This window comes from Aplidium turbinatum, chromosome 12 (genome assembly GCF_918807975.1).
Source record: "Aplidium turbinatum chromosome 12, kaAplTurb1.1, whole genome shotgun sequence".
Classification (NCBI taxonomy): domain Eukaryota; kingdom Metazoa; phylum Chordata; class Ascidiacea; order Aplousobranchia; family Polyclinidae; genus Aplidium; species Aplidium turbinatum.
Genome location: NC_137483.1, coordinates 6,843,601 through 6,866,339, shown reverse-complemented (window position 1 = coordinate 6,866,339; position 22,739 = coordinate 6,843,601). Strand labels below are relative to the sequence as shown.

At 39.8% G+C, this 22,739-nt stretch overlaps 1 protein-coding gene across 1 annotated transcript in view; it reads right to left on the bottom strand.

Annotated features, from left to right (window-relative positions):
- Positions 1-1,564: 1,564 nt before the first annotated feature.
- Positions 1,565-22,739, bottom strand: part of LOC145781219 (uncharacterized) — a 37,876-nt gene continuing 16,701 nt past the window's right edge. The window contains exons 4-9 of the mRNA XM_082592997.1: positions 16,362-16,679; positions 5,109-5,237; positions 4,526-4,614; positions 4,007-4,253; positions 3,026-3,073; positions 1,565-1,763 (exon numbers count right to left, since the gene is read on the bottom strand). Coding sequence (XP_082449123.1) covers positions 1,732-1,763; positions 3,026-3,073; positions 4,007-4,253; positions 4,526-4,614; positions 5,109-5,237; positions 16,362-16,679 — 863 coding nt within the window. The 3' untranslated portion in view covers positions 1,565-1,731. The remainder of the gene's footprint in view (positions 1,764-3,025; positions 3,074-4,006; positions 4,254-4,525; positions 4,615-5,108; positions 5,238-16,361; positions 16,680-22,739) is intronic.

The window sequence follows — 22,739 nt, the reverse complement described above, 5'->3', positions numbered from 1 at the left end:
GTATAGAAGCACACCTCACCCACGCCTCGACTGGAAAACTCCAGTTGAAGTTCTTCATGAACGCCAGCCAAAACCGCTGTTGTCTTTGTTCTTGCCAATCAAAAAGAATAATAATTCAAAACAAGGCTCTGTATCAAGTAACAAAAGAAGTTATGAAGAAGGTTCGTTAGTTCATGCTCGATACTATGCATCTGGCCAGAAGTGGTTACCGGGTAGCAACTTTTGAAAAGGTACCATAAAAAATCCCCTCTGAGCAACAAAGGAAAACGTATATTCTAGCTCAGTTTAGTCATTCGTTCCCCATCGCCTGGCTTGGCGCATTGGGTTAGGGCGGTGGTAGTAATTAGTAATTACATTGACGTGGGTTTGATTCCCACCACAGCTATTGCTCTTTTTTCTTCTGTAATTACCAAACCAAGTTGAAAGGGGATTTTATAATGGTACCTTTTCAAAAGTTGCAACCGGGTAAGGTAATTAAAAAGCCGGGCCATGTTCTGTACTGTGTTCGAACGGAACGAGACATTTGATGGAGACACATAAATCAACTTCAACCCAGGTTTCAAAACGTTCAAACTGAAAGTAAAAGTGATTTTTTCTGATTCCAGTAAAGATAAGATTGCACTGTCCGATGAAAGAGCCTGAACCGATTGAAAACCAATGAACACTCCGAGCATAGTAAACCTGCCCAACAGAGACACTATCCTGTTAGAAACAGACGCAAACCTGATTTCTATCAAGCTTAGCCAATGCATATTTAGTCGTATATGCTTCTGACCCGACTTGTAGTATGACCATTATTACAGTGGTCTGTTAGAAGCACTATGTATTGCTGTGTATGTTAAGTTGTGAATACTTGATTAGTATCATCCTCCTTTAGATGTGTATTTTTACACGAAATCGTGTGTCGTGTAGGTCTACGTTTATGGTGGAATGCCATGTCTTTATTTGTTTTGCTAAGTGTTAATTTATAAGGGAGGAATGATACAGTTCATTAACGTTACTTTTGCGTTACGATTATTGCCTTTATGCTTGTGCATTGCACCGAGTCACGTGCGCTTGATTACGTCGTGCCGCCCTGTGGCTGTGAGTAGTTCGTAATGATTGCAGCAGGACTTGGTAACCACACAGGGATTTGTCACTTCTACACATAGCTCTACTCGTGTCAAGAACTCTTTTCAATGCCTTTACGTTTGTGGGTTTCTGTAGATATTCTGCAGTACCTACAAACGTAACAATAAACGACAACATTTCAATAAAAAACGAAAGTTTCACTCTGTGTATCTCAATGACCAAGCCTGCGTCGGTGGTTCAAAGCGTATATACAAACATGCAAACCTGCTTGGATTAAGCTTTTAGAAAAGGTCTTTTCTGTCCGAGAATAAGTATTCCCATAATCCTTTGATAAATTAAAGTTACGTGAAAAATAATTAAGAAATAACGTTTGACAGCAGCGCCATAGAAGCATTACTTCGATGTCTCAAAGATTATCTACAGACAAATGTGAAGCAATTTTTACTACTAATAATATACATAATAATTGTAACACGTCATCTTTGCTGTGAGCTTCAAAATGAAAAGCATTTATCGAAAGCGTGTTTATACTTTTCAGGTTTATTGACTAATAAATGAAATATTCACAAAACTTGATACAAGTGACGATGAGATAAACTCGATTACTATGTTATATGTTCAACAATGTTCCAGCAATCAGATCTGCAGAAAGTTCTTAAATTACATTTGTCCATTTCCAAAAAGCTCTTCATCTGGAAAACAACAACACGTCATTTAAATTTTATACCCGGGATGACGTCACACAAGAAAGTAGGAATTCTTTGCTGCTGTTCCATTGGCGAGAACACGTACATGTTCATGGATTTAGGAAAGCATAAGCGATCAGGAAAAAAGAGTATGGTTTACGAAAATAAGAGACTGACATTTTAGAAAGGGAAAAACAAACATTACAGAAAAAAGAATCGTTTTCCTGAATCACACTTTTTCCCTTCCGCTCATGATTCCTTTCTTAAATTTATCGACATGTTCGAGCTATTACCTGTTGCATTCACCACAACAGTAACATTTATGAGAAAGTATTTTGTGACGATTTGAAAAGTAAAGCTTGGTTTCAAATTCTGATTGACAATTTCGAATGGTTTCAAATTAATCCAACTTGAAATTAACGTCACAACAATTGCTGAGGTCATAAATATGGTGTCTAATTGAAAAATTTGCTTCTTTGGACCAGCTTTTATATTGCTCATTGTCTCTTTAACATTTTGCTTTGTGGAAACTCTGGTGCCCTCTCAATCTTCTTTTGCAGGCCCGCTACCGTACTTTAGTATACTGTTGCGCAATCAAACTTGCGTAGTAGGGAAAAGGGAAAAACTTGTCGTTCATAGTACATCAGTTTGTGTGTCGTAACAATGTACGAATTTAATTCAACGTTATAAAACCGAATACAGGTGCTTTATGAGTGTAGGGTATGTGGTTGCACCAAGGCCAGCAAACAATCAAATACATTTTCTTTACAGAGGCTTAGTTTTGTTACTTCAAGTTGGCATAAAACATAAATCAACATTATTGTTAAAAAATATGTTAGTTTTTTTATCTTTGACAGTTTATTAGTCACAAGAACCGCTTTACAGTGACTATACAAGCTTATTAAATGAATATAAGTCTTTAAACAGAATGTTGTTATTATTTCGGGCTATACTGCTCACCGGCTACACTAGAGGTTGTTACTATTTCGTCCCTACCACCCAAATGCACTTTCTGTATTGCCTAAAACTATCGATAAATAAATAAATTCTGCAAAAAATGTCTTTCCTCACTTGATATTTTTGGATCATTGCTAACCAACTAACTTATAATTCCAGAACACATATACTTTGAACTACTACCCAGTTACACATGAATACTTGAAAGTGTTCGTATAATAGAAACAAATTAGCAAAATAGATCAATTCTTATAGTTTACCCATGACGATTTAGAGTATACAGGTCGCATTGGTTTACTTTCGTATCTTACCTGGTGCCGCTGGGGCCAATCCACGATGTCTAAGATCGTATTCGTTTGCTGAAATTAAAGTACAATCACAAAGCTGCTTCCTTGTCACAAATCGCATTATATTTTGTTGGATTCATTATTACTGGTTTAAAAGAATATCGATAGCTTTTCGTTAAGAAGAAGCTTTCTTTTCGCTAAGAAGAAACCGAGGAACACTGTTTTCAATGATAAATGCACTCTGACAGAAATAATGCAGTAATGATGCAATTATATCACAACAAAATACTCAAATATTGACTTTCCCAGAATAGTCAAAACGGCAAAATGAAACAAAACTATAAAGGAAAGTTTAAAAAAGCTTATTGCGCAGAGGGTTGAAAACTTCCCAATACCCCACGAAATAATAATGCGACGAAAAAAACTGGGAGTCTCCAAATTAACTACGCACAGTAGCTCTAGTTGTAAAAAAATAATTACGCACTTAATGGGTTAATGCCAAAATGTGTTTCTTAACGCTAGTTGTCAAATGTTACATTTCTGTGGATTGCATGTCTAACATTATTCAACTAATAATGAAATTAAGTGAACTAGCAATTCTTAATTTGACGGAATTCAGGAGCAAAATTGTTGGAACGTCTATCAATCAAATCAAAACATATAGCTCAGAATGCAGATAATCGATTTATGTTCAGTAAATTTCGAAACCTGAACTGTTTAGTGTTTACATATTTAGCGTTATTGATACTATATGTCTATAATCGTTTATGATCACTGTTTTATGGTAGTAACAAATAAGTCTACTATTTTGTCAAGGAAGCTAACTTTCGTGTCTTCAGGCATGCCTTCAACTGTCCTGCCGAAGATACACACGCATGCTCTTGCGCAGTGTCAAACCAGCGGCCTTTTGAGTGCCGTACCAGTGCTCTCACCACTCGGTTATGCAGCTGACTGTACTATAATTCTACTACACGATATTCAGCTGAAATAACCTTTCATACTCACTTCTGTTTTTAGTTAATATTCCGCTGATACAAAACCATAACAAAATAATGAGTAAAAGTGAGAACAGGCAACCAGCAACACTGGCTGCCATTATCATGCCGGAGTTCGAACAAGTTGTCAATGAACCTCCAGCAGGCACAGTCTCAGGACCTCTGACAGACACTGTAAAGGCGAACTCAAACCGCTTTTCCGGAAAAATCGGTGATAAAAGAGTAAGAAGATATAATCCGTTGTCCTCAGGAGTAACCTGAAGAACAATGGTTATAAACTTATCTGAAAGAACAATAATTTGTTAAAGAATGTTTAGTAAATATAAAAGTGATGGATTGAGATACAGCGGAAAACAATGAGAGCACACTGCGATATCATGAGAGCAAATTTATGCCTCAAAATCAGCCAATAAAAAGTTTTATGTTGCTTCATGAGTACAAGAAGGATAATTGTTTGCTGAAAAAGTATCTTGGAACAAGGATTTCAATCCCAACCATACAGCCCTGGTTTTAAGTTGGGTCAACTTACAGTTGTTCGCTTAAATAAGAATCTCTGCTGGTGCTTTACCACGGTGGTTGTCTTCAAAGAAGTTATTGCGTCATTCTTCACCATTAAACCTAACAACATAATTTATGTTGAAATATCTTAGTGTCGTTTTCTGGCTCAAAAAGCGAGTTTATTGTTTTTTATGTATTTAAAAGCGCAACTAAATCTACACTATCAGAGATTCAAATATAAAATGAAATGTCGGCTTAAACCCGCCTTGCAACTAAAAGGGTAATAAAAAACTCCACATTTCATCACAATACATCTATACGAAAGTTACAACATAAAAACCTATAGTAGACTAATAAATAAAACAAGGAAACAATAGTATTTCATAATGTACCGAAGTCAGTATTAACTTCAAATAGATGCCACGAGCAAAAAGTGCTATTAAGGAAAGCTACACACTGAAGTTAATTCGATCTTATGAAGCATTCCCGGTCAGAAGGTTTCCATTGTTTTTGTTGAGCAATATATTAGGTGAAGCTAGCAATGAACAATGAGATATTACTCGTATTAGGGCTGTTTAAGTTGAATCAAAACGTCCTTGTAAAATGAAAATTACCATTTTTTGTCAAAGATACAAAAGTAGCTAATGGATTGGAGAAAATCGTCAAAGCGCAAATTCCAGGACCAGGTGGCTTCCATTGACACGAAGAATCAGTTTCGGTACTCATATCTTGAAAAGGTTCATCTATAGAATGAATAGCAATTAGACAACGTTTTTTTTATATGCTCTACAATAAAGGCTACTGTAGCTACTATTTTGCAGAGAAATTTGAGAATACTGTTCTGCTGTAGGCCTAATGGAACGTTCAAATATTATGTAACGCTGTTTTTCCGAATTTTTTACACCCCTTCCGCCATGTAAGGCCAACGTAACGTTTTTATCAAATCCCCCTCTCTCCCATGTGACGCTTTTCCACTACACAGAATAATTATTTTGATGAATAAATTTGAAAAGGCAACAACAGAAATTGATGAACTGAACACGATTGCAGTCCATAGGCTACACAGCTCAATTGAACCAGTCTTTAATATTTTGTTTCAAAGAACAAATCAAAAACGTCCATAAAACATCAAGTAAGAAATTTCAGGACAAGAAAAAGTTACAATGTCTATGTCGTCTATATATACATCTGTTTGGTAAAGCTTCCAAATGGAACTGTTCTTCAGCAAATGAAAACGATCAGCCAAAAAAATTAACTTTTTCATATACTTAAATCTCCGAAACCAAACTTAAATTTTGAAATAGTTTATCATGAATGTGAAAATGTAATAAATTGAAAATGAAAATCACAAACTTGAAAATACTGTATGTATGCATTGGAATCAGGGATGCGAACTACCCTCTCAGAGTAGGGTGTGTTAAATAATAATGTTACCAGTTTTTGTTTTAGCCTTAATGCTGTTTTTGATTTGTTCAAAAGTAAATTAATGCTTATTAGATAAATCAATTCCAAAATTTGCAAAACAAACGATTTCAAAAATAATAAAAACTTTAATTTATTAACCCATCATTGCAGTCGTGTTGAATATTTAAGGATGTTCAAAACAGGTTACATCCTGAAAATGATAAAACTACTGTTGTGCAAAATCATCAGCTTATCTAATGATGTTTGTCTGATGATGTTCATCAGCTTATCTGATGATGGGGGGGAAGAACAGTCACCTTCACGCGGTCCCCCCTGTAAGTAGCATTATAAAAATGTAAAACGAAGACTGTCAAAACCGAACCTCGACCCGGAGCGCTCAGCACAAGACCCCACAAGAACCGTTCTTTTCAGAGCGCGGCAGTCCCACTGTCGACAAGTACCGTCGTCCCACCATTTTACAGCTGAACGCTGAGGGCATCACATCCAGCAGGATTGATGTGATCGAGCAGCTCGCTCATAAGAACCGAGCTCTTGTCATCCTCCTCCAGGAGACCCACTGCACTTCTGCAGACAAGCTAGTAAGTCCACACTATTCACTAGCTGGGTCAACCCAAAGCAGGAAACATGACCTCGCCACGTTCGTCCATGAGAGCTTGAACTGGACGCTTGCAAACTCCTCCGTCAATGAAGAAATAGAATGGGTTTGTGTGAGCATTGAAAATTACAACATCATCAATGTATACAAGCCACCATCCTCACGCCTGAACCCATCATCTATACCCGCATTCCCCTCACCCAGTATCTATGCTGGTGACTTTAACTGCCAGCACACCGACTGGAATTACAAATACATCAACAGCGACGGAGAATGTCTGGCTACTTGGGCTGCGAACAACAACCTCGCCCTCCTTTACAACCCAAAAGATCCAGCCAGCTTCTGGTCCGGACGCTGGGGAACGGGCACCAACCTTGACCTGGCCTTTGCAAGCATGGACACAGACAGCTCTCTTCCTGACAGACGTGTGCTGGAGAAGTTCCCACGTTCCCAACACCGACCTTCGCTCATCACTGCCCCTAAGCTTGTCTCTCCCATCCCAAGTGCCCCAGTGAAGCGATGGAACTTTAGAAAGGCCAATTGGAATCGCTACAGCCTCATAACCAATCAAAATGTGGCGAAACTACCATCACCTTCTACCGCCAACGTGGATGAGGCCTACCAAGACTTTTGCCGTGCTATCAAATCCGCAGCTAAACAAGCTATCTCTCGCGGCCGCCGAAAGAACTACACGCCGTGCTGGGATTCAGAGTGCGAAAATTTATACCGCTCTTATGTTCGTGCCTCACCAGGTGTTGCCTCTACCTCAGCCGCAACAAAACTGCTCGATCGGCTAGACTCAAGGAGGCTTGAGTGATGGAAAAACACCGTCAACACTATCGACTTTACACACTCTAGCCGGATAGCATGGAGTACTGTCAACAACCTTACGGGTCGTTCAGCACGCCCTTCCCGCCAATGCTCCGTTACTGCCAATAACATCGCATCAGAACTGGTGAAAAATGGGACCTACAAAATAGGCGATCGCAAGTTCTCCAAACTTGTAAAGAGGGAAACGTCTGATCTCTGGAAAATCCCAACACCAGACGAGGAAAGCATCTCTGATGAGTTTACGTCGGATGAGTTCACCGCTGCCCTACAATCTACTAAGACCCGTAAGGCCCCTGGTCCCGATAACATCTGCCCCGAACTTGTACTCCATGCTGGCACCGACATGAAGTCTTGGCTGCGAAAATTCCTGTCTTCCTGCTTATGCCAACTCAAGATCCCCAAAATTTGGAGACGAGCCAAAGTAGTCGCGATCCCTAAGCCTCATAAGCCACAAGAGGATCCGAAGAGCTATCGACCTATATCTCTTCTCTGCATCCCTTTTAAAATTTTCGAACGTCTTATCTACACTCGAGTCAAACCAATTATAGACCCACTCTTGCCCCGGGAGCAAGCTGGTTTTCGACATGGAAGATCTACTGTGGACCAAGTCACTCTCTTGACTCAAGACATGGAAGACTGCTTTGAGGCAAAAAAGAAGGCTGGTGCTGTGTTTCTTGACCTCACAGCTGCATACGACACTGTATGGCACCAAGGCTTCACCTGCAAACTGCTCCGCCTGCTCCCGGAGAGGCACATGGTCCGCATGATCATGGAGCTCGTTTACAACATAAGCTTTACTCTCACCACCGGAAGTGGTAAACCAAGCAGGTTACGACGCCTTAAGAATGGCGTCCCTCAGGGATCTGTCCTGGCCCCCATTCTGTTTAACATCTACACCCACGACTTGCCAATCACGGTATCCGCAAAGTACGCCTATGCCGATGACTTGGCCATTCTACACTTGTCAAATCAATGGGAAACATTAGAAGGGACTCTAAACCAGGACATGTCGACACTTTCGGCATACCTCCAGAGATGGAGACTGAAGCTCAGCGAAACCAAAACAGTGACGACAGCCTTCCACTTAAACAACCGGGAAGCAAAGCGTGAGCTCAAGATCAGCACCAATGGAAAAACCCTGCCCTTCTGCCCAAACCCTAAATATCTAGGGGTAGTCCTGGACAGGTCGCTCAGTTACCGTCAACATTTGGAGTCACTACGCAAAAAGATCTCAACACGCACAGCTTTGCTAAGGCGTCTGGCCGGCTCTGGCTGGGGAGCCGGAGTTGAAACCCTGCGCATTGCCACCATCGCGCTAGTTCACGCTCCAGCAGAATACTGTGCACCTGTCTGGAGCCGCAGTGCCCACTGCCATCAAATCGACACTGCCATAAACGATGCCTTGCGTATCGTGGCAGGATGCCTGCGACCTACACCATCGGAAAATCTCCCTGTCCTTGCAGGCATCCAACCAGCTGAGCTTCGTCGCGAAGAAGCCATCCTGTCTCTCTTTCGTCGCGCTACGAACCCCAACCACTTGCTCTACTCAAGCTTCTACGAGTCTGTGAACGAGAAACCTCGGCGACTGAAATCGAGACACCCATTTGTACGTGCCGCACAACTCCTGATGAAAAGTGCTTGTCACGATTTCTTTCTATCTCTTACCAGGAAAAAGACTTGGAAAGATTCAATGACGTAGTTTAATGGGTCAAACCGAAAAGCAGTCAATTAAATGTCGAATAATTCTACTAGTGAAATGATAATCTGACTTCTTGAAGAACTTTAACGAACGGCTTCTCAAATAACTCTAAATTCGAACACAATTTATATCAGCACCAATTCTCATCTACTTGTATTCAATTACTTCAAGTCTCAATCACCAATAATTTCTGCATCAACTACCAATCCACAACTCATAACACAACTCTCATAACCAACTCAATAATAATCATCATAATAATTACGCAAATTACACCACTATTTATAAAAGGTTTGTTCGGTCTAGTAACTTCGAGAAGGTTACGTAGTATTGCATCACACAAACTCATCGTCGGTCACGTAGCATTGAGCGGCATAAACAAGCAAGTTTAAAGAAGTCTAAAGAATGTCACGTAGGAGTAGAGGACTGTTACATAATACAGATTTCGTACTCAGAGGTCCATTCGTAAACAACCTTGTGCCATCATGACAAACGATATTGGCAATTGTGAAAACAACAGAACGTTCCAGATACAGAATGATTTAGAATTACGTTGCAGAACAACGACTTCACAATTAGAGGTTACTACTGGTCATTGACCGATAATAACATACCGCTCAAGAATTTCATAATGAAAACAGCACATTCTGTCAAGACACAAAGCAGCCCGACGCGAGGCCTTGCACATTGATTGTGACAGTGCTGAAGACCAATCCATCAGTGCGACAACCTGGGCGAACCACCAATGGAGCTCGGAGTGGAAGAAGAACTCCTCAAGACTCCAAAGTTTCAACTCTGACACCAGCCAACCGGAATGCATTTGCCAAGGAAGGCCTGGGTGCGGCTCAACTGCCTGCGTACTGGCGTCAGACTATTTCGCTTCAACATGCACAAATGGGGGATGGCTCCATCCGCGATCTGTGAGTGTGGCATGGAGGAACAAACCGTAGACCACACCATCTGTAACTGCGCCATCTACCATGCGCCAAATGGTGTGCGTGGTCTGCGTGAATTGGATGACGAATCAATTCAATGGCTGCTCGACACCTGCCCAAACATCTAGACCGCGTCGCCGCCACTGCCCAAGGGTGGTAAAAGGCAGAGCTCCTCGACCCTTGAAGTGGCGAAGAACAAGGTTCAAACGAAGAATAAGAAGATCAGCTTATCTAAAGACAGCATTACTGGATGAGTCAAGTAATGAATGTAACGTTTATTACATTTGTAATTTATTTTTGATTCGTTATTTCTGCTGGGATAATTGGTTTAAATTTATCAAATTTATCAATTTTTAGTTATTTTTTTAGTATTCAGCCTTTTTCTTCTTCTTCTTTAATTGCCTTGCCTGAATCAAGCATCAACAACCTCGGATGAATAGTTAAACCAAGCATTGCTATGAAATGTTGTATGAATGTTTTATTACGCCTGATTAATAAGTTGAAAATAGATCACTTTAGAAATTGATATAATCCGTATAATTGTTGTAAATTTTAGTCGAGGTTTGACTTGAAATCATTGGCTGTCTTTTGGAGTATTTGATTAAAAATAGCCTTTTGTCTGAAAATGTGCACAAAATATGGCAACACTTTTGTACGACACACCCTACTCTGAGAACCAACATGGCGTTAGTTGTGCTTCCCTATATATTCTTGATTTCTTTGATTGGAATTGTAAGAAAATTGTAACGATTTCTTTCTACCTCTTACCAGGAAAGAGACTTGGAAAGGTTCAATGACGTAGTTTAATGGGTTATAACCGAAAAGCAGTCAATTAAATCGTCGGATATTTCTACTAGTGAAATGATAATGAAAATTCCTGAAGGACTTAAACGAAGGGTTCAGCACTTCCAGCAACTAATCAAAGTAATAGTAACAGTGAACAGCAATAGATTTCAACACTTACAACTATTAATCGAGTTTAACGTAATCCACTCACAGCTTCTCATACGATTCTAATTTCAATCAGAAATTATATTAGCATCAACTTTGCTTTACTCGTATTCAATAACTTCAACTCTCGGTCAACAATAAATTGCGTCTATTGCCAACTACCACTACTACAACAATGATCTCTCATAATAATTACGCAAATTACACCACTATTTATAGCAGGTTGTTTGGTCTATAGTAACTTCGAGAAGGTTACGTAATGCTACAGAACTCATTTTTCTGTCGAATTGCATTACATGTAAACATCTTTGTGACGTCATAAACCCTGCACCTGGCAAAACATGAGAAGCAAGCAAAAGAAGCTTCCAGATTTGCACGTAGGGTAGTATGTTCTAGAAATACGTCACATCATAAAGATGTCGCAATCAAAGGTTACTACAAGACAGTAACAGATAATAACACATCGCTCAAGAATTCCACAATAAAAACAGCACGTTCGGTCAAGATACAAAACAGCCCGTCGCTAGGCTTTGCATATTGATTGTGTCATACGCCCCCCCCCCCCCTCTTAGAATATTGTAGCAAACAATATAACAACACAATCAATCACACAAAAAAACAACAATAACAAAAAACATGTTATTCAACACAGCGGTGTACAGCTGAGCAACTGCCAAGTTAATCAATGTTTATTCGACTCATATAATCAGCTACAATGTTGTCCTTGCCCGGAATGTCTTCAATGCGATAGTCGTACACTTGCAGTGCCAAAGCCCAACGCATTATCCGATCGTTTTGAAATTTGGCGTGGGAAAGGAAAGTTAATGTATTATGATCCGTTTGCAAAACAAATGGTTTTCCTATCAGAAACAGACGGAATTTGTTAATGCCCCAAATTATTGCAAGGCATTCCTTTTCTATCGTTGAGTATTTCTGTTAGGCATTGGTTAGCTTCTTACTGGCATATGTAACTGGATACAATTTGTCATTGTGTCTCTGCATCATCACTGCTCCAATACCAACGTTTGATGCATCGGTTCGCACGATGAATTCCTTATCATGGTCGGGCAATTTCAGAATTGGTCTTTGTAGAAGACTTTCCTGTAATGTTCGAAAAGCTCTCTCTTGTTCTTGTTCCAACTTTACGTTGTTTGGCATCCCCTTCTTGGTTAGATCACTTAGAGGTGCAGCAATCGTAGCAAAAGATGGAATGTGATCCCTGTAATAATTGAGCAAGCCAAAGAAAGAACGCACCTCCTTTTTAGACTTGGGACGTTTTGCATCACGAATTTTCTTTAAGATATCTTCATTTGGCGTAATCCAATCATATCCTACTCTATGACCAAAAAATTCCACATCTTTGGTCGCAACAACGCATTTTGACGGGCGGTTGTTAAATTAGCGGCACGAAGGCGCCTAAACAGTTCGTCCAGTGTCCGTACATGTGTGTCCCAATCTTTAGTGTGTATAATCAAATCGTCCATGTAACTTTCGGCACGAAGGCGCCTAAACAGTTCGTCGAGTGTCCATACATGTGTGTCCCAATCTTTAGTGTGTATAATCAAATCGTCCATGTAACTTTCCACATTATCCATTCCGGATAGAATCCTTCTGATTGCGCGCACTAAAGTCGCCCCAGAGTTTTTCATACCAAACGGCATTCGAATGAACTCATATGTTGCATCTGGTGTAAGAAAAGCAGTCTTGGGAATATCCTTTTCTTCCACTGGGATCTGCCGATAACCCTTACTTAAATCAATTTTCGTAAAATATTTACTCTTACCCAAGCGTTGAAATAAACCTTCGGCCATGGTCATCGGTTCTGGATCTCCGAGTGTAATCTTATTGAGCTTTCAATAGTCGACGCAGATTCGATTGAATTCACCTTTCTTTTTCACGATAACAATCGGTGAAGCATATGGAGATGTCGACTTAGGAATGATTCCTTGCTGTTCCATTTCTTCCATTTCTTTCTTCAAGTTTTCTCGAACAGCGTATGGCAAAGGATAAGGTTTAGAACGAATTGGGATATCATTGGTCACGTTGATTTGATGGCTAGTGACTTTTGTTTTTCCAGGTAGATCTGAAAATAGCCCCTTATATTTCCTCAGTAACTCATCAATTTCTTTCCTTTGTATGTCTGGCAGTTTGGAGTCGATAACCACATCGTTGACATTCTCTCTTCTATTGCAATTTCCTAACTCTAGTAACTCATCATCATCGACACTATAATCTCCGTTATCTTGATGATCCATTAATCCTGTTAATGTCACAATGGGCTCTGACACTTGTAAAGAATCTTGGAACATTTGCTTCTTGCTTCTAACATCTTCATCTCGTTCAAAGTACAACTTCAAAAGATTAGCATGATACGTCTTTAGCTTGTTACGAACAGAAACGAGAAAGTCATTTTCTTCAACCTTCTTTTTAATCTGGTAAGGGCCTTTTTATTGCATCAACAATTTGTTGTCAGTTGGCAGCAAAATCAGCACCTTATCCTTCAAGTTTTTCTTTGTCGTTTTCTGGTTATAATATTTTTTATTTTTTATTTGGCTTTTCTCTAGCTCCTCCTTGGCAATCTTCATAGTTTCTTCTAGGCGTTCCATAAGTTCCAAAACATATTGATAGCTAGTTTTTAATTCCGAAGAATCGGATTCATTGGTCCAGAATTCCCTTAGAATCTTCATTGGCCCTCTAACGGTCCTCCCATGCAATAGTTCAAAAGAGGAGAATTCAGTTGATTCTTGGGGTACCTCTCTGTAAACGGGACACCTCTTTCATGCAATCAGAAACAAATTGTGTCCCTAGGTAGCTCAAGACCTCCTCAGGTATACCCAGCCTACTGTAAATATCGATCAAAGCCTCAGCTACAGTTTCAGTATCTATCCTTTTCAATGGTACAGCTTCTGGATGCCTTGCGGCGTAGTCGACTAGGGTCAGAATGTAACGATGACCGTCATCACTAACAGGAGCAATCGGTCCTATCAAATCGATTGCAACTCGTTTAACCCTATCTTAATACGAACTGTTTTCGTACGCGGAAAGCACGTCACGGGCTATCTTAGCCCCGTGCTAATTAATCGCTAATAACGGGAGTTATGAAAATCACAGAGCCAAAATATTTTACAAGATAATAGCCATGTGTATTGTGCGTATAGAAATTAAATTTTTGCACAACAAATTTATTGAAATAAATTGTTTGAGATGAGAAAACGTCAAAAAGTCGGTTTTCATTCTAATTTCTCGAAAACAGCTTCAGAATTGATATTTTTGAATTATAACATGGAGTAATGCTAAACTAAATAAAAAAAATCGTTTTCTCATAAATATAAGCCATTTTTAGGCGTTTTTACATTTCAAAGTAATGGCACTAACATTTATATTGCACTAACATTGACATACAGTAGAACTCGGTTAATCCGGATTCGGTTAATCCGGATCTTCGCCTAATCCGGATGAAATTGGAAGTACAAATGATTTGTAATCTTTTTCTTGAGAAACAGCTTCGGATTATCCGGATTATTTAATCCGGATCTTCGCCTATTCCGGACAAAAGTTGCGCTTTCTCTATCGCTTTATCCGGATTTTCCAGACAGTTTTGCCATTTTATGCTAAAACGTAACGTGGCTTATTGCGAGAAATTTCTTATCTATTGTTCCGTTAATGTGACGCAATAAATTATTGCGGATTTCTTCTTTTCATGAACAGTAATCCCTCCTAACGCAAAATTCGTGCGCAAATGCCCAAACTCGTACTGTAACTTGAAAAGATGTCGGTGGAATTTTCGGCGGTATGTCGGTGATGTTTTTCCAATAGAAGACTTTGTTTGATTTTTTGTAAGTTTTCCAAAGAAACTCGTCTTCCGTAACTGTTTTCAAAAGTTTTGAGTGACTAGGCTACAGATTATTCCGACACGCATGTCTGAAGATATAACTTTTGCCAGTGTGTTCTTGCGTTAGACGCAGAGTCTACAAATACAATCGTTTTACATGCATAGGCTACTGCATTTCAAAAGAATTCTATCGCTAATATGGTGATCGCGCGTCTCGGAATTGACAGATGACCACACTAATGCGTTCAATTTCGGTGATTTTTACCGATACCCTTCTATCTAGGTAACGTCAGGCTTGATAAAAACCGTCATCGGTTAATCCGGATCTTCGCCTAATCCGGATGGAATCGCCGGTCAAATCGAATCCGGATTAACCGAGTTCTACTGATATATATAACTAGCATTGCACGAAAACGTCTAGCCACCTGAGACGAAATGGTTATTGTGAAGGGCAGGAAGGTAGAAAAATGACCAGTGTAGGTTTAGAAAATTCGCAATAAATAAAAACTAAAAGTCAGGAAATTTCACATTTCTAGCATATTTCCTTCTTTGAAATATTTCACTACTAGAATGGGGCGTCCTCATAAAGCTCCGTGTCGCTACAGATAGGGTTAAAAAGTAGGTCAATTATCGACATCTTCCCTAAAGGACTTCTTCTAACTCTCCCCTTCGAAACTGTTTTCTGGCATATATCACAAGATCTACAGAAGCTAACAACGTCACTATGCACCCCTGGCCAAAAGAAATTGGTATTGATTTGATCTTGCGTTTTCTTTACACCCATATGTCCACCAAAGATGGAATCATGAGCAATCTCCATCACTTGTTTTCTCAATTCCTTTGGTACTACAATTTGGCTCCATACTTCTCCAGTATCTAATCTTTTACGTTTTCGACAAAGGATTTATCTACACTTTTCATAGTGAACTTCAAAATTTCCTCTTTTAATTGGGTCTTTCATATTAACAAGTTTCTTCAGAGTTAGGTCGTTTTCTGGAATCTCAGCCAATTTATTCCTCGTAACGGTTAATTTGGATTGTACCTCAGCTACCTTTAGAGGCTTTACATTATCTTCCCTCTTCCTTGCCTGTGCCCTCGTAATAGCGGCGGCAGATATACCCCACTCCAGATCAGGTTCACCAGGTGCCCTTGCAGCATCCACATTACCAATCACTAGATCAAACAAAGGCCTTTCCAAACACAAGGCTTCCACAATTCCGGTAAGGTAAGGAGTATCGATATGCACTCTCCCTAAAGGTCCTTGAATTAAAGTGGGATCCATTGCCCTGGTACGACCCGTTTTACCAGTCAACTGATCTCCAATGACTAAGCTTCTTTTAATAATTATACCCGTACATCTAGTGTCCCGTAAAACTATTACGTTACATAATAAAGATTTCGCAATCAAAGGTTACTACAAGACAGGAACAGATAATAACACATCGCTCAAGAATTCCACAAAAAAACAGCACGTTCGGTCAAGGTACAAAGCAGCCCGTCGCGAGGCTTTGCGCATTGATTGTGACAAAAATAAACAAAGTTAACAAGCTTGACATGTTCACTAAACCGCTTATTTACTTATAAAAGTGAAGTACTCACTGGTTTTTGAGGCCACAGTGAAAGCTGTTTTGCTACTTTCCACCGAATCAAGACTATTTGTGGCAATGCAACTCACTGCTGTAAACGTGACGTCAACCGTTTGATTGAACGAACAATGACCGTTTGTAGCATCGACAGTCCTGGAATGGCGATCACTGATGCCATCATATATCACCCATCTACATCGATTGACAATTGGACTTGCTTCACTTGAACACCTCATGACAAGATTCTCACCAGATCGAAGATAATATTTACCATTCAAACGAACTAAATGATCAGATTCAATGATGTTGATAACAACATTAACAGGAGCGTCTGTAACACAATCAAGTTTAGAAAGTTGTTGATCACATTATTGTTATTTCACTTAAAGTGTGTTTATTTAGATACAAAGAAGGCAACAAAAGGGAAACGTCCAGATATTGTGACTTGAATATATATTGGTTGTCGTACCCAGGCTTATTCGCTGGTGGTTGAAAATTTAGATTAAGTGGCAGGAAGGCAAAAAAGCCAATCTTTGGATCCACCTTCGATCTTCACGCATGCCTTTTATAACTATTCTTCAAAAGACAGAGCCATTTAATGTACTTCTAGACTACCTGTACTGGTCACAGGTTTTTATTGAATACGCTAGTGGCCCCATGCGACGAAAACCGTAATTACCGAACAAACAACACCGCAGTACTGTTTTAGGTGTGAGTTATGTAGAAAATAGCAAAGAGTTAGCTGCAAATGTTTGTTTATTAATTTTAGTACGTTAAGCAGCACAGAAAATTGCAATACAACGTGAATTTAAGGAGAGGTGTGACAACTGTCACATTGATGCAACACAAACAACAAGGTAGGCTACGCGGAACAATGTCAAAGAAAGTTATCACTGAATTATTCCCATCGCATTCTTGGCTGAAAGTTTGTGCTGGTATAGCTTTAATTAATTTCTCAATGTTTGAGGTACGATTCCACTGACGACGACGCCCAGAATATCGGTTGTCCGTTAATAGACATAGACTACCAATTCAATAGCACATTTGTAGGCAGTTAATCAAAAATATATATAAAGTCACATCTCTGGTTGTTGTTAGTATCCACCACGCAACTTTGTAATTTTATGGCACGATGTTGATCTACGGCTTTGTGATAGATCACGAACATAATAGGACATAAAACAATTAAAAAACTTGCAAATTCATTCATAGCTTGTCACGCCAGTGTCGGAGCCAGGTAAGAGCATTGTTTGTGATGTTTTTTAGGTCGTTGTCATCACATGAAGGGCTAAGGGGGCAGCGGGTGAGGATGTGCTTCATCGTCTGATTGTCTAGGCCGCAATCACACGTTGGGTCAGGAGTCATCTTCCATCGGAAAAGATTGCTTTTATTTCTCCCGACTCCGCAGCGGGCTCTGTTTAGGCAGCACCACTCTCTTCTCTCAAGGGTTGGAGTTTGTTGTAGACGTTCGGAAGGACTTGGGATGGCAGGATGTTGTGTCCTATCGGGCTCAGAGGTCCACATTTCTAGTCGTGCAGCTGTGCAGCGTGCAACTTGCAAATCATATTGTTGATGATGTCATGGCCCATGGTGCACTTTGAAATATTTTTATAATTTTGCCAAAGATCAATCAATGAAACTGTGACAAGTCGCACAAAAAATGTTTTTTTTTTCAATCGTTAAGAATTTTTGCTCCAGGAAAGGTTCAGAGCGAATTGAATTGAAGATACAGTAGCAATGTTGACACAAAGAAAACGATGTATCATTAGGTGGAATAAATCCACCTCGATTAATTTCGTTCGTAAATTTGCAGGCTTCATCACATTCCCTATCAAAGACTTTTGATTCAATTACCATAACGGCAGTTGAATTTGAAAAAAGAATGTTAGAACAAGCAGAACAGTATTTGCTGCGTAGCTGAGAGTAGGCCATTGCTCCTGTAACATAATAAATGCTGTTTAACTCACAAACCGATGGCTTGAGTGAATGATCCATTTCTTCAAGGAATAGGTCGATGTCTTCTTCAACAGCATGATGTTGTAGCACTGTCATCAAAATCGTCACACAAAGAAAAACCAGAAAACTTTATAAGAAATGGCTTTGATCTTTCGTTCGTTCTGTAAAACTTGCAGTACAGAAATAATTGCCCCCCCTAGGGTGATTCATAAATTGAAATTTTTTTAATTCAATGGGGCACCTTCTCGTATCGTGTCAATACCTGAAAAAATAATCCTGTCAAATTTTTAGTGTAATCGAAAGCATTTTTAAGGTTGCTACCGACTTTGAAAGCTGCACACACAAATGGGTCATTCCATGTCAACTCAACAGGGTGTGCAGTGTGCACTGTGCAAGCTCGACCCTCTTAGATTTTCTTGAAATTCACACTAAAGCGCTGTTCACGCTGTTGTGCCATGTCTCGTGATGTTCTCTGAAACGTTTTCGCTCCAATGGTTTTCAGTGCTGCTTTTGACGTGGTCGCTTGAGACGTTCTTTGTACGCTTGAGCGAAAATTGCAACGAAGTGATTTCAGCTCAAGTCACAAGCGAGAAGGCAAGATTTGTGAACAGAAGTTGAAAGGCAAGCATGACCTTCGTGGGTGCTGCGACATCACAAAAACTGCTTTAAATGAAAATTAATTCCATAAAAGGTTTTGACTTGAGATAGGAGGCAAAATATGTCATTTTATTTAACCTTCCTTGCAAGTGCAGTGTTTACAGTGCCACTAGCAACACCCGCTTGTCGGGACCTGGAGCCTTGTGTGGTACATACAATGTAAACCTACTTTCACAATGCTCAAAGCTCCGCTCAATACAAGGCACAGCACAAGCCTGTCAGTGTAAACAAGGCTTAAAGTTTCATACTGATGTACAATGAACACAAAAAAATTTTCAGCTTATTATCTTAAGACGTTTAAAAATTACAGCCCTTCAAAGTCATCAAGGTCCCTCAAAATGCGTTCGCATGTAAATTTTCCTCCATGTTTAGGTCTTTATAACTTTTAATCTAAAGCATTTACAAAGCTGAAATTTGGTATTCTGAGTAAGCAGCAACCCTAGTTTTCATATCTAACATCAAAATTGCTAATTTCAAATTAGTTTTAGATATAGAACCTTTCAAAAATTGAAATTTATATTTGCCGAAAAAATTTAAATGATTTTGGCATTTTAACCTCTTAAATACCAGTATCCACAAAAATTGCAATATATCAGATTGGTGTTAAGACCAACACTGGACACTGGTATCTTATTTTATCCGCTAGTTAAATCACAGCAACCATATTACAATGACCAACAAAACACAGCAATTGTTGACTTGTTGTATAAATAGCGGTAGCCTACTTGTTATGAGCAAAAACTTTAACTGGCTCAAAGAAGCTAGTGCCGAGGATTTTGATATAAGCCTATATGATTGCATTCCGCCTATACACCCGTCCAGTGGCGTACGCAAGGGGGGGCATTGGGACATGCCCCCCCTTAAAAATGTTTTAGTAGTTAACGACGTAGATTAAGGCATTTAATATGTTTTGCATTGCTCTGTCAAAGCAATTACTGTAACAATGTTGTTTTATAGCAGGGGTGGGCACACTTTTTGAATTAGGGGCCAAAATTATTTTGTTCTTAGACTGGCGGGCCAAGTGATCGAGCCGCCACTTACATATAGTTTGTCACACGAATAACAAAGGGACAAAAAAAACGGAAGATTAAATTAACAAATAACTGAAAAATACAACCAAAAAACAAAATCGAATTTAAATACGACGTCTGACAGGATTGTCAAGCTTTATTTTTTGCCAAAGCATCGAAATTTGGCATCATTTTGGTTGTGGCGATAGTCAGGATAGATTTGAGGTGCGCATCACTCAGCTGAGACCTGTGGCTAGATTTGTTAAAATTCATCAAGCTGAACGTCTGTTCACAAATATATGTGGAACCAAACAATACCAGCATTTTTTGTGCCACCTTTCGAATTTCTGGAAATCTGGTGTTGCTTAGCGATGCGTAAAACTCATTTAGCTTCAGGGCTTCGAATTTCTCCTTTAAAACGTAGTCAACAGAACGAGACATTACTGGTTAAAAGCAGAAAGCACTGTTGCGTCAAGCGACGCACAAATGTACCTGTGACATCATAATGCTCTACATTCTACATTGTATCGCTATTTAGAGACAAGAGGTATCTAATCCTCCTATTGAAACTTCACAATAATAAAACTTGCAACATGTCGATAACATCCGGCGGGCCAGAATACAAGAGCCGGCGGGCCGGATTTGGCCCGCGGGCCGTAGTTTGCCCATGTCTGTTTTATAGACTAAGCCAATACGAAATACATGGCCCAATCCACCTACCCCACCCGAGGTATGCCAATGTAGGGTCTGCTACTATTCGGTGAGTCCGATTCGGTGAGAGCCTTTTTCGGTGAGAGCCCTATTCGGTGATTTTTTTGAATTTTTTTTTGAAAATTATCGGGTACCGTAGCCTAGTTAAAAACCCAAACCCCAAAAACCCAAACCCCCCAAAAACTCCCAAAAAAAACCCAAAACCCCCAAAAAACCCCAAACCACAAAAACCCCTCAACCCCCCAAAACCCCCCAAACCCCTTAAACCCCCAAACCCCCAAACCCCTATCCCCTAACCCTATAACGGCAATGATAATTAGGCTACGGCGCGCAATAATTTAAAAAAAAAACTCACCGAATAGGGCTCTCACCGAAAAAGGCTCTCACTGAATAGGGAACTCACCGAATCGGACTCACCGAATCGGGCCATTCCGGCCAATGTAGCATAGTGCTCTGTAAGCCTATTATAGTGATCAGTGAGAGAGAAATGGATATAGTTTAAACTAAAACCATACTGGGAATGGATATCATGAAGACGTCTGGGATATCAATGGCCCGTGGCGTAGCCAGGGGGGGGGTTACAACCCCACTTGGCACGCGTGTGACGTCACGATATTAAGAATGATGGTTTCAGTCTCTTTATGCTTGGGAATGATGCTTTCAGTCTAAAAAAATCAAAAAACTTGCCTAATTTTAAACAAAACTGCATTAAAAGAGGGAGTTTTGCCAATACCAAACATTCAAACATCTCAGCCAGGAATTAACAACAAGAAAACATAGAGAGTTAGCTTTATTTCCAAAAAATGCCAAAGAAAACATGATCTTATCCTTTTGCTATGCCACCTGACAGCACCATTTTACAGGAATATTCATACCCACATTTTTCTTGAAAATGCTCTCAGAATGCACTAAATTCAAAGTAATTTTTCAAAATTTTCTGGGGGAGGGCCCCCAGACCCCCCGCTGCTGGGTGTCGTCTTAAGCGAAAACGCCCCTTTCAAAATTCCTGGCTACGCTACTCTCAATGGCCCCCCCCTTGAGAAAATCCTGCGTACGCCACTGCACCCGTGAGCTAGTCTATTGCAACTGCAGTCGCAGATTTTGAATGCAAACCGTCTCACAAACAAGTCTAAATCCATAGATTTCGATACAGAATGTTCAAAGGCCATAAGCACCAACTTTGCCTGTCTTGGTTGTAACATGCTCTGTCTAGTCACTAAACTCTAGTGCAGTGGTTCTTAACCAGGGTTCGATCGAACCCTTGAGGTTCGACGAAGCTGTTTCAGGGGTTCAGCGCTAACGCCCGAATTTTTGGAAACACTTTTGAACCACACTGAAGTACGATGGCTATTGAGGGAGAAAGTGATGAATCGCGTTTTTGCTTTGTGCACAGAATTATTGAAGTTTTTGAAAAGTCTCAACTATCGGCATTTAAAACACTTTGAGGACAAGTTTTATCCTTACTTTGGCTTACATCTTTGGTGCTCTCAATCAGCTGACTTACCAAATGCAAGGAGCTGGTAAAAAGGCAATAGAAGCTGAAGAGCAAATGAGTGCTTTTCAGTGGAAATTGCAGTTGTGGTGGCAGCGATTGGAAAACAACAACTTCGCTAACTTTCCACCTCTGGACGAGGTAGTAGGCCTAAGTAGTTCCGATACAGCAATTATTGGCGAAGTTGCAGAAGTTTAGAGGCTTTAGCCGAAGTTGCAAAATTCATTTCAAAACTACGGTACTTTCCTGAACAAACGCAATATCCAGCATGGATATGTCAACCATTTGCTTACGATACCACAACAGCAGATATAAACAGTTCATACTTGGATGACATTATCGAGCTTCAAGAAAGCGAGGTGCAAAAAAAAGAAACTTCAACACAACAAATCTTCAAACATTTTGGTGCCAACAAATGAAAAGTTATCCTCTTATTACAAAAATTTCCCTTGAAGTTCTCATGCCATTCGTAACCATTTATTTATGCAAGGATGCGTTTTCTATTCTGGTGGATGTTAAAGCAAAAAAACGAAACCTGCTTGCACGCGAAAATGACATGCGAATT